This window comes from Petromyzon marinus, assembly GCF_048934315.1.
Source record: "Petromyzon marinus isolate PM22_M1 ecotype Great Lakes invasive population chromosome 80 unlocalized genomic scaffold, UKy_Petmar_22M1.pri1.0 chr80_unloc.3, whole genome shotgun sequence".
Classification (NCBI taxonomy): Eukaryota; Metazoa; Chordata; class Hyperoartia; order Petromyzontiformes; family Petromyzontidae; genus Petromyzon; species Petromyzon marinus.
The window spans coordinates 402,222-414,923 of NW_027422631.1; the positions used below are offsets into that span (position 1 = coordinate 402,222).

General features: G+C 48.5%; 1 protein-coding gene across 1 annotated transcript; it reads left to right on the forward strand.

The window, feature by feature from the left end:
• The first annotated feature begins 214 nt into the window (after window positions 1–214).
• Window positions 215–6,069, forward strand: LOC142908349 (uncharacterized). Its single transcript, XM_076058914.1, has 3 exons — window positions 215–502; window positions 1,191–1,456; window positions 2,523–6,069. Exons 1-3 carry the CDS (start codon window positions 498–500, stop codon window positions 3,299–3,301), a joined length of 1,050 nt encoding a protein of 349 aa, XP_075915029.1. The 5' UTR covers window positions 215–497; the 3' UTR covers window positions 3,302–6,069.
• Window positions 6,070–12,702: the final 6,633 nt, after the last annotated feature.

Below are 12,702 nucleotides of genomic sequence, written 5' to 3' on the forward strand. Positions count from 1 at the left end.
GAGACTAGTGGTTCCTCCTCACGCGCTCCTTACGCAAAAATAAACCATGACACCTCGCCGCTGATCTCATCAAGAAGCATAAACCATCATCACGTAAACTCTGTTCATGCTCGCAGCAGCAGCAGCAGCGGCGTTTGGCTACCCATCGTGCAAAGACGGTGGTCACCGCATGGCGCGGCGCTTACAGACGCACTTCTGCGGCCGTCTGGAAGGTTCTTGCTTCCAATATTAGGAAGCCACTGGGAGCTATGCACTTTTAAATCTTGTAGATTTAAAATTCATTTCTTTAGAACTGCTTTTAGTGTTTAGTTTGTTGTCCTTCCCCCGCACCTCCGATCAGCACGGTTGGCTACGTCCGGTATGAAAGAAGTTCAAGTTACGGTCCAACTCACGTGAGTTATCCGTGGATCTGCTCGTGTGCGTGTGTGTTTCAGATTTACAAAAACAAAAAGGATCGTGAATATGTTGATGCTCAGGATGAATCAAAATCAAACTGGATGAGGTGATTCTTGTCTTAAGGACCACTACACAGAGATCGGAACCACTACACACAGAGACCAGAACGACCACACACAGAGAACAGAACCACCACATATAGAGACCAGAACCACTAAATACAGAGACCAGAACCACTACACACAGAGACCAGAACGACCACACACAGAGAACAGAACCACCACATATAGAGACCAGAACCACTAAATACAGAGACCAGAACCACCACACAGAGACCAAAACCACTACACACAGAGACCAGAACCACTACACACAGAGACCAGAACCATCACACACAGAGACCTGAACCACTACACACAGAGACCAGAACCACTACACACAGAGACCAGAACCACGACACACAGAGACCAGAACCACTACACACAGAGACCAGAACCACCACACACAGAGACCAGAACCACGACACACAGAGACCAGAACCACTACACATAGAGACCAGAACCACTACACACAGAGACCAGAACCACGACACACAGAGACCAGAACCACCACACACAGAGACCACAACCACTGCACACAGAGACCCTGGGCCTCCCCTTGGTCGACTCGGCATCAAATAAGCACCCGGTACTGAGCGTGGTTCCAGCCACACCACCCCCACGTAGCGCCCAGTGCCGGCCCTTAATAGGCGCTCGCTAACGGCCCCACCCCGCCCCCCGCGTCTGCCCCCGCAGGTTCGTCAACTGCGCGAGGAATGAGCAGGAGCAGAACCTGGTGGCCTTCCAGCACCGGGGGCAGATTTACTACCGCACGTTCCGTGCCGTGGGGCCCGGCTCTGAGCTGCTGGTCTGGTACGGCGAGGAGTTCGCCCAGGAGCTGGGCATCGCCTGCGAGGCCGGGCCCACGCGACGCCGCAGCAGCAGCAGCAGCAGCGAGTTGGCTCCCAGGGCCACTGCCAGAGACCTGCAGCCCGTGCGGCCTCCACCAAGCGAGGAACACTGTGAGCACCGCTCACCAGAGACTCACCACTGCTCACCAAACTATAGCCACCACTCACCAGAGATAATACCCACCACTCACCAGAGATGATAGCCACCGCTCACCAGAGATGATAGGCACCACTCACCAGAGATGATAGGCACCACTCACCAGATATGATAGTCACCACTCACCAGAGATGATATCCACCGCTCACCAGAGATGATAGCCACCACTCACCAGAGATGATAGTCAACACTCACCAGAGATGATAGCCACCACTCACCAGAGATGATAGCCACCACTCACCAGAGATGATAGCCACCACTCACCAGAGATGATAGCCACCACTCACCAGAGATGATAGCCACCACTCACCAGAGATGATATCCACCACTCACCAGATATGATAGCCACCACTCACCAGAAATGATAGCCACCACTCACCAGAGATGATAGCCACCACTCACCAAAGATGATAGCCACCGCTTACCAGAGATGATAGCCACTGCTCACCAGAGATGATAGGCACCACCCACACTAATAAGGTGCAAGTTAGTAACAGGTGTGGTGTGTAGTAGTAAACATCGCCACTGGGGAGACAAAGGCGGCCATGTGTGGTGCTGGCCGCCCTCCCACTCGTGTGCCGTGCTGGCCTTCATCGGTGCCCGATAACAGCACTTGTCCCAAAAGTATATACAGGCTACACGGGGGTTCTTTGTCTTTGTGTGTATATATAATGGGGCCCATTGCACTATGAACCCGGCCACCTGAGTTCGATTCCCACTCACGGTCAACGTCATTGGTGAATATTTAGGCCTCCCCTAGGTTGACTCAGCCTCAAATGAGTACCTAGCTTAAACGTGGAAACATCGCCACTGGAGAGACAAAAGCGGCCGGGCCTGGTGTTGGCCACCTACTCCCTCGTGTGCCATGCCAGCCTTCATAGGTACTCGCAAACAGCACTTGCCCCAACATTCTGAAATGGCTGTTGGGGACCTTTACCTTTGTATATACACACACACGTGTTCAAGAGTGTTCATGTCTAGGTGTTGGTGTGTGCGTCTTGTGCCTCTGGGATGACGCAGGTGGAGTGGGTGTGGAGGTCACAAGGCTGCCGTGTCCTGCCTGCAACCGTCAGTTCATCTGCCGCTCTAGTCTAGAGCATCACGTGCAGAGGAGACACCCCACTAAGCCCAGTAACAAAAGTCATCAGTGTGACCAATGTCCATACAGCACAGACCGCAAGAGTAGCTTGAAGATACACCAGAGAACACACACGGGAGAGAAGCCGTTCAAGTGCACCGTGTGTGAGAAGGCGTTTGCACGGCTATCACACCTTCACAGGCACCAGAGAACACACACGGGAGAGAAGCCGTTCAAGTGCACCGTGTGTGAGAAGGCGTTTGCATTACTATCAACTCTTCACAGCCACCAGAGAACACACACGGGAGAGAAGCCGTTCAAGTGCAACGTGTGTGAGAAGGCGTTTGCACTGCTATCAGCTCTTCACAGCCACCAGAGAACACACACGGCAGAGAAGCCGTTCAAGTGCACCGTGTGTGAGAAGGCGTTTGCACAACTACCACATCTTCACAGCCACCAGAGAACACACACGGGAGAGAAGCCGTTCAAGTGCACCGTGTGTAAGAAGGCGTTTGCAGACCCATCAAATCTTCACAGGCACCAGAGAACACACACGGGAGAGAAGCCGTTCAAGTGCACCGTGTGTGAGAAGGCGTTTGCAGACCCATCAACACTTCACAGGCACCAGAGAACACACACCGGCCAGAATGCATTTTCTCATCCACGTGGAAACAGAAAAGTCACCCATCCTGAGCAAAAAGCGCACAGCGCCGAGCTGTGAATTAGTTTCCAACAACAGGCCACGTGATTAGCCGAGGCTGTGCCACTCTTGAAACTGATTTTGAATGTGAACACGGAAACCTACGGAATCCTCCTACACCTGCCTCACACCCTGTGGGGGGCGGGAGATTAAACCGACCCGGCCACCCCTCGATTGCAAGTGCGGAATTCTCGGTCCCAACCACTGCACGTCCCCACCCCCACCACCTGGGGGTCCCTGTGAGTGTGCAGAGTCCCCCGTGCAGAGCTGCACTGTTGTCACCCTAGAGGGGGGCACCGCAGGGCTATCCACCTACAGATACCCCAGTCTGCACGTCTCCCGCCGGTCTCCGTGAGCACCGCGTGCCGTCTCGTAGCCCTGCCCCGTGCGACGTATGTACAGTACGTACAGTGCGTACAGTACGTACCCATCCAGCGGTAGGCAGAACCGCGGCTGATGACGAAGGCGGCGTCCGCTCACGAATCTCCGTGCACTCAGTCCCGTAGCCCCGAGCCATCGCTCGCGCGATATTCACTTTGCTGCTGAGAGGAAAGCTACGGGGAGGAGGTGGGGGGGTGGGGGGTTGGTAGGAGAGGACATCTGTGGAACGGCTGGAGATCTGCGGAGAAGAGCTTCACAGCTCATCGGATTCCTGCGGCCTGAAAAAAAATATTCTGAGATGGCGTTTGGGGGGGTGTAGGCATGAGTGGGGCATCTGCACTTGGATCGCCCTGCGTGTTGTTGCTGCTGCCTCCCCCGTTGAAAATGTTCCCGGCGTGAACTTCGCCCTTTGCCGTTGCGACGACTCCGCTCGCAGTGCGTGAACGTCGTCGTCGGAACAACGAAACGCAGTGAGAACTAAAGTAACTTTATCGGTAGCGAGGCTCCCACAGGGCCACGCGGGGCAGGGAGCGTGGCACAGTTTTGGCGCCGGCTAGCGCAGAGTGGCGGCGGTCGTGTCGCTACGCTTCTCTGCGGTGAGCAACGACGTCTTGATAACAACAACAGCAGCAGCCGCTCGCTCAATTCGTGGGATTCTGTGGTGAACGGTGACACCCACCCCGTGAACGGTGACACCCACCCTGTAACTCTGCGGATGTCTCGGACGAGTGAAAGTGTTGAGAGATTCTCTGCATCGTCCCGGTTGCTCGCGTGTCGTCGCACGGTGGTGGCGCGCGTTGACTCTTACACGGTTAAGAAAGTTGAGCGTTAGTTTGTGATTCTGTTTAAAATTATATATATACATACTTAAACTAACAAAAATAATCTTGGGATTTTACCAAGTAAGGTCCAACTGGATACGTAGTGGCTCTTTTATCAGACGCTACCACCTGGCCATCACAAATGAAAGCTCAGCGAAGTGGCTCATCATTGTGTGGACATTGATTGCGACCAGATACTCTGATTGCGTGATCTCGATTGTAAATGTCGAGGGAAAATCCGGAGGACCTGGAGAAAAATCCACACGATCACAGGGAGAGAGAGAGAGACGCGCAAACTCAAAATATACAGCAGGCATCAGGGTCGGAATCGAACCAACGATCTCCTGTATACCAGGAGAGGTGGTTAACATCTCAACATGCGTTCAGAGTATTTGGCTGCTGTAAATGTCACGTGACAAGCCATTTCGGTGCGCCGCCGTCATTTGTGATAGGCAGGTCGCTACCACACAGCTCAGTGGAGGCCTTACCTGGAAAAGTAAAGTGAAGTAAAAAAACAAAACCTGCTGTTGAGAATGACCTCACCGGACCGGTGGAGGCAGCGCTGACGTCTTGGTCCCAATTGGCAGCGCCGGCGTCTCGTTGGTTGTGAAGGCAGCCCAGCTCACACAGCCCGTGCCGGTGTCTCCAGGAGGTCCCAGCGACTTGCTCTGTGTCAGTGTCTCCAGGAGGTGGGAGCGACTTGCTCTGTGGTGACACTTTTCCGTGACAAAGGTTTGGTCTTTGTTGTTATTGGGTTCGAGATCTCGTAAACATAAACATTGTGTCGTTAATTCTAGATTTGAAGCTTTCGTGACTGCAAGGATCCATACTCTTTGGTTCTATTCGGTAAAGTAACGTAGGTAAAAAATAAATAAACAAAAATCACGACGTTTCGGCCACAACACAAGTGGCCTTCATCAGGTGAAGGGACCAACCTGTCCAGAGGACAGCGTTGGAGTGAAAAAGTCAAGCGCAGGTCGCCTCCTTTAAGCTGTGAGTGGGTAAACAGAAAAAACGCCTTGACAAAGGAATTATCATAAAATGTAAAGCTGTGCAAGCTCGCAAATAGCATCAAAAATACAGTAGCACCACCGTGAGAGTTTGGGATGCCACTAATTGAATGAACATACTGTACCATTAAAAATTCCTTTAACGTTTTGTTCGATTTGGAACATCTTTCCAATGGTTGCTTAATTTGAAGCCATCTTCTCGGTTGAAATTGTGTCTGTGTTTGTTAATCTGAATTGCCTCGTGAACAAATCTCTGATAGAAACCCGTGGGTTTACATAGAACCTTGGTATCGGAGAAAACTATATCGTGATCACCCACAGCGTTGTAACAGTGATCAGCCACGCCAGAAAAATTCGTTCTGCCATGTTTCAAATCTGATTTGGGCTCGCGAATTCGGTCAGAGACATGTCGTTTCGTCTCCCCGATATAGCAGTCACCACAGGTGCAGATCAATTTGTAAACTCCAGGGTACTGTAAGTCAGGAATGACATCCTTCACGGAAGGGATCAGGTCACGGATTTTGTGTACTGTATTGAACCGGACCAGGATCTTGTGTTTGTTTAGAATTTTGGAGATCTTTTTACTAACGCCTGCTATATATGGTAGTGTGATGGTTTTGATCGGAGTATCAAGTGGTTGTTTCTGTATGGAGGGAGAAACAGCTTGGCGGATGGTACGGTCAGAGTATCCATTCCTTTTGAGGGTCAGATGTACATGTTTTAATTCACTGCTCAAGTGGTGTTGGTCCGAAATTCAATGAGCCCTGTGGTATAACGTTTTGATGAGATAATTATTTTGTGTCGGGTGGTGGTGGGAATCAGGTTTCAAGTAGGAATCTGTGTGGGTGGGTTTCCTGTAGACAGAATGTCCCAATGAGCCATCAGGTCTCCTCTCAAACAGAACATCCAAGAATGGCAGCTTGCCATCTTTCTTCATTTCCATGGTGAATTTGATGGCGGGGTGTCTGGAATTGATGTGGTCTAGGAAAAGGTTCAAAGCTGGGAGGCCATGTGGCCAAATGACGAAAGTGTCATCCACATATCTCTTCCACAGGGAAGAGATATGTGATTCCCACCACCACCCGACGCAAAATAATTATTTCATCAAAACGTTATACCACAGGGCTCATTGCATTTTGGACCAACACCACTTGACCAGTGAATTAAAACATGTACATCTGACCCTCAAAAGGAATGGATACTCTGACCGTACCATCCGCCAAGCTGTTTCTCCCTCCATACAGAAACAACCACTTGATACTCCGATCAAAACCATCACACTACCATATAAAGCAGGCGTTAGTAAAAAGATCTCCAAAATTCTAAACAAACACAAGATCCTGGTCCGGTTCAATACAGTACACAAAATCCGTGACCTGATCCCTTTCGTGAAGGATGTCATTCCTGACTTACAGTACCCCGGAGTTTACAAATTGATCTGCACCTGTGGTGACTGCTATATCGGGGAGACGAAACGACATGTCTCTGACCGAATTCGCGAGCACAAATCAGATTTGAAACACGGCAGAACGAATTCTTCTGCCATGGCTGATCACTGTTACAACGCTGTGGGTGATCACGATATAGTCTTCTCCGATACCAAGGTTCTATTTAAACCCACGGGTTTCTATCAGATATTTTTTCACGAGGCAATTCAGATTTACAAACACAGACACAATTTCAACCGAGAAAATGGCTTCAAATTAAGCAACCATTGGAAAGATGTTCTAAATCGAACCAAACGTTAAAGGAATTTTTAATGGTACAGTATGTTCATTCAATTAGCGGCATCCCAAACTCTCACGGTGGTCCTAATGTATTTTTGATGCTATTTGCGAGCTTGCACAGCTTTACATTTTATGATAATTCCTTTGTCAAGGCGTTTTTTCTGTTTACCCACTCACAGCTTAAAGGAGGCGACCTGTGCTTGACTTTTTTCACTCGAACGCTGTCCTCTTGGACAGGTTGGTCCCTTCACCTGATGAAGGCCACTTGTGTTGTGGCCGAAACGTCGTGATTTTTGGTTTTTTTTTTTACCTACGTGACTTTACCGAATAGAACCAAAGGGTATTGTGTCGTTAACCCACCATCACCCACCACCATCGCCTGACATGGCCAGTCAGGGTTTGTCACGTAAACGAAACGTGCCAATTGGTTACCGACTTCAGCACACACGGCGCTTGCGTGTCGGGGAGAGTGAACCCACAACAGCATTTACAATTCGAGTACCGGTGACGTTTCGCCGGCGATTAAATAACAACGGCGACCGGCTTCATCGGGCGACGTGCCAGGATTGTGATCCAACGCCATCTAACCCGGCGGCAACGACGACAAAAACCTTCGTCGCAGATACTGCCGGTCGCGAGAGACCGTGCGTGGCGCTTTGTGTTGCCGTCGCGTTGCCGCGAATCGTCGAAGCGCGTTCACGGTCCGTCGTTCTCCTGCAAAGCGGCGGTGGTTGTTGCGTTCCTGAAGAACAACCGCGTTGTGGAGAAATAATATAAACTATAGTGGGGGTGGGGGGGTGAAGCGTGGTCCGCGATAACACGCGAGATGATGGGCAAGACAGAGGCGGGACTAAGACCGAGGCGCGTGGGTAGCGTCTAGAAGCATCCAGCAGCATCCCAACGCCTCCTCTTCGTTGCGACGCCGCTACGCCGAGGGCAGCCGCACGTAGAACCGCTTACTCCTACTCGCGTTGAGACGTAGTTCCGTTCGCTCGGTCGCGTCGCATCCAATCCGCGTCCGCGTTACGGACGGCGTGTATCCCCTTACGATACATTCACGGCGTTACGTCGTCCAGTTGGCGTCGTTAGAACTAACACGCGGCGTTGTAGCGGAACCAGACTGTACCCGTTGTCTCCTGCTGTTCAACGCAGAGGCCGCATCGACCGTTACAATAGTCGTTGTAGCCATTGCGAGCCCCAAGCTGTTGTTGGCTCCCGGCTCTTAAACTCGCGTTTTTCTGGATTTTCTTGTTGTTATTCTGTCTCTCGCTGTTCAAATAAACCAACCGTTAAAATTATAGACTGATCATTTCTTTTGTCAGTGGGCAAACGTACAAAATCAACAGGGGATCAAATGCTTTTTTCCCCCTCACTGTCATCTGTAATCGTTACACACAGCAGCACCTGGTCACAACTGCTCGCCGCTGATCCTAACAACACCGATCCTAGTCGTCATCCCTGCACGTCAAGGATGGTAAAACTATGACCCAACAAACTTACACATCACACTGTCCTACAGATTTCAATTCACACGCCCCTACAGACTTCACTTCACACGCCGCTACAGACTTCAATTCACACGCCCCTACAGACTTCAATTCACACGCCTCTACAGACTTCACTTCACACGCCCCTACAGACTTCACATCACACTGTCCTACAGACTTCAATTCACACGCCCCTACAGACTTCACTTCACACGCCGCTACAGACTTCAATTCACACGCCCCTACAGACTTCACTTCACACGCCCCTACAGACTTCACTTCACACGCCCCTACAGATTTCAATTCACACGCCCCCACAGACTTCAATTCACACGCCCCTACAGAGTTGTGTTGGTTCCTATACTCTGCACTCCCATGGTGTTTATTGTATTGTGTTTGTTGTTGTGGCGTTCTGACCCCGTGCACCTACTGTGGACGTCTGTGGATAAAAAGAGCTTCACAGCTCATCGGATTCCTCCAGAATAAAAAAAATTAAACTTAAAAACTCTGATGACGTCACTGCGTGGTGACGTCACGCGTCTCGCCCCCCCCACTCCTCCGTTACCCCCCACCCCTCCCACCCCCGTTACCCCCCCCACTCCCCCCCACCACCAACCACCGCCATTGGCCACTCAGTGACGGTGACGTCCCCACGGCGCCTGTGCCAGGCTGGGTGCACTTCGAGGCTGCCGCGTGAAGTGAGGTGGTGACGTCACGCGAGCGTTGTGTTTAACGATTACAGTGGCACGCGGCCTGCACTACGTAAGGGTTACTTTGACACAACGTTACCTCTATCTGAGGTAAAGTTACCTCTATCTGAGGTAAAGTTACCTCTACCTGAGGTAAAGTTACCTCTATCTGAGGTAATGTTACCTCTACCTGAGGTAAAGTTACTTCTATCTGAGGTAATGTTACCTCACCTGAGGTAATGTTACCTCTATATGAGGTAAAGTTACCTCCATCTGAGGTAACGTTACCTCTACCTGAGGTAATGTTACCTCTATATGAGGTAATGTTACCTCTACCTGAGGTAAAGTTACCTCTATCTGAGGTAAAGTTACCTCTACCTGAGGTAAAGTTACCTCTATCTGAGGTAAAGTTACCTCACCTGAGGTAAAGTTACCTCTACCTGAGGTAAAGTTACCTCTATCTGAGGTAAAGTTACCTCTACCTGGGGTAATGTTACCTCCATCTGAGGTAATGTTACCTCCACCTGAGGTAAAGTTACCTCTACCTGAGGTAAAGTTACCTCTATCTGAGGTAAAGTTACCTCTACCTGAGGTAAAGTTACCTCTACCTGGGGTAATGTTACCTCTATCTGAGGTAATGTTACCTCCACCTGAGGTAAAGTTACCTCTACCTGAGGTAAAGTTACTTCACCTGAGGTAAAGTTACCTCTTCCTGGGGTAAAGTTACCTCTACCTGAGGTAATGTTACCTCTATCTGAGGTAAAGTTGCTTCACCTGAGGTAACGTTACCTCACCTGAGGTAACGTTACCTCACCTGAGGTAAAGTTACCTCACCTGAGATAATGTTATCTCTACCTGAGGTAAAGTTACCTCACCTGAGATAATGTTACCTCTACCTGAGGTAAAGTTACCTCACCTTCCATTGCATTCCGATTATCTAACCCTGAGGTAATAATCACGCGAGCATTGTGTTTAACGATTTAACCACGTGAGATTATAACGCTAATATTACGATATGAGCATTATCTGAAGTGAAGTGAATACGTTAGGATTACCTCAAATAATGTTACATTTACCTGAGGTGATGTTACCTCCCCGAGGTAAAGTTACCTCTACCTGAGGTAAAGTTACCTCATCTGAGGTAAAGTTACCTCTATCTGAGGTAAAGTTACCTCACCTGAGGTAATGTTACCTCACCTAAGGTAAAGTTACCTCACTTGAGATAATGTTACCTCTTCCTGAGGTAAAGTTATCTCGCCTGACGTAAAGTTAACTCACCTAAGGTAAAGTTACCTCATCTGAGGTAACGTTACCTCGCCTGAGGTAAAGTTATCTCATCTGAGGTAAAGTTACCTCACTTGAGATAATGTTTCCTCTATCTGAGATAAAGTTATCTCGCTTAAGGTAAAGTTACCTCATCTGAGGTAAAGTTACCTCACCTGAGGTAAAGTTACCTCGCCTGAGGTAAGATTACCTCTACTTAACGTTATATTACATCACAAGGGGCACAGCAAAATGACTGGTTCTTTCGGTAAAGTCACCACGTAGAAGGGAAACAATAAAATAATAAAAATATAAAACAATAAAATTCACACCTGATGATGATTGCTTGTGTTGCAGTCGAAACGTCGTGAGAATTTTATTGTTTTTATATTTTTATTATTTTATTGTTTCCCTTCTACGTGGTGATGACTTTACCGAAAGAACCAAGAATATGAATCCCTGCAGTCACGAAAGCTTTAAACCAAAGAGTATGAATCCTTGTAAAAGGTTTAAGTTTGGTGTTTTAACATCTTAACGCAGCTGTTTTGTTGCCAAAAAAAAGGTGAAAACCTGTTCTCATATTTTGGTCCTGGCAAAGGAGGTCACCATGAAATTAATTAATCGATTGAGATTTTGTTTTTGTCGTTGGAGGTTTTTATTCAGATTGAGGATCCATAATTAGAGGGGTTTTTTTTCTGGCGTTGCATCACGTCAATATAAATGTTGTGTCGTTAAAACCGACACCACCCGACACAGCCAATTAGTAAGAGGGTTTGTCACGTGAACAGAACGTGCCAACTCGTGATTTAGTACAGCACTAGTGTATAGTGTAGTGCATATTGTAGTGTATAGTGGTGTAGTGTATAGTGTAGTGTATAGTGTAGTGTGTAGTGCAGTGTATAGTGTAGTGTATAGTAGTGTAGTGTTTAGTGTAGTGTATAGTGTAGTCTGTAGTGTAGTGTATAGTGTAGTGTATAGTAGTGCAGTGTATAGTGTAGTGTATAGTATAGTGTGGTGTATAGTGTAGTGTATAGTAGTGTAGTGTGTAGTGCAGTGTATAGTGTAGTCTGTAGTGTAGTGTATAGTGTAGTGTATAGTGTAGTGTATAGTGTAGTCTGTAGTGTAGTGTATAGTGTAGTGTATAGTGTAGTGTATAGTGTAGTGTATAGTAGTGTAGTGTATAGTGTAGTCTGTAGTGTAGTGTATAGTGTAGTGTATAGTAGTGTATAGTGTAGTGTATAGGAGTGTAGTGTATAGTGTAGTCTGTAGTGTAGTGTATAGTGTAGTGTATAGTGTATAGTAGTGTAGTGTATAGTGTAGTGTATAGTGTAGTGTATAGTGTAGTGTATAGTAGTGTATAGTGTAGTGTATAGTGTAGTGTATAGTAGTGTAGTGTATAGTGTAGCACTACACCGGTTGTGTGTTGGAGAGCAAATCCACAACATTTATAAATCTGAGAAAGACGTTTCGCCAGTAATCACAACCAGCATCATCAGGCGGACAGGCAGATTGTGCCGCTTACTGAATATCTGTGACACAAAGAGCTTTATAGCTTATCGGATACCCCCTACACCATAAAATTACAGATTTAAAAATATCTGATTACGTCATTGCGTGGTGACGTCACCCGTATCGCATCTCCCCCCTCCGAGTCTGTTGGGATCAAAGCGTGATGACGTCATACGTCTCCCTCACCCCCACAACCCCCACCCCCCACCCCCTCCCCCACCCCCCACGCCCACTCCCCCCACCCCCCACCCCCCCATTCGAATTTTCCCGCGCCGAGCCAAGGAAGGGAGAAGCCGCGTCAATGGCGTCAGCTCCCACAGAGGCAAGGACGTTACATTACACGGGGATTACATTACACGGTGATTACATTACATGGGGATTACACTACACGGGGATTACATTACAAGGGAATTACATTACACGGGCATTACATTACATGGGGATCACATTACACGGAGATTACATTCACAATACATTATACGGGGATTATAAGTTACATCACCTGAGGTAATGTTACCTTATATGAAGGATTACA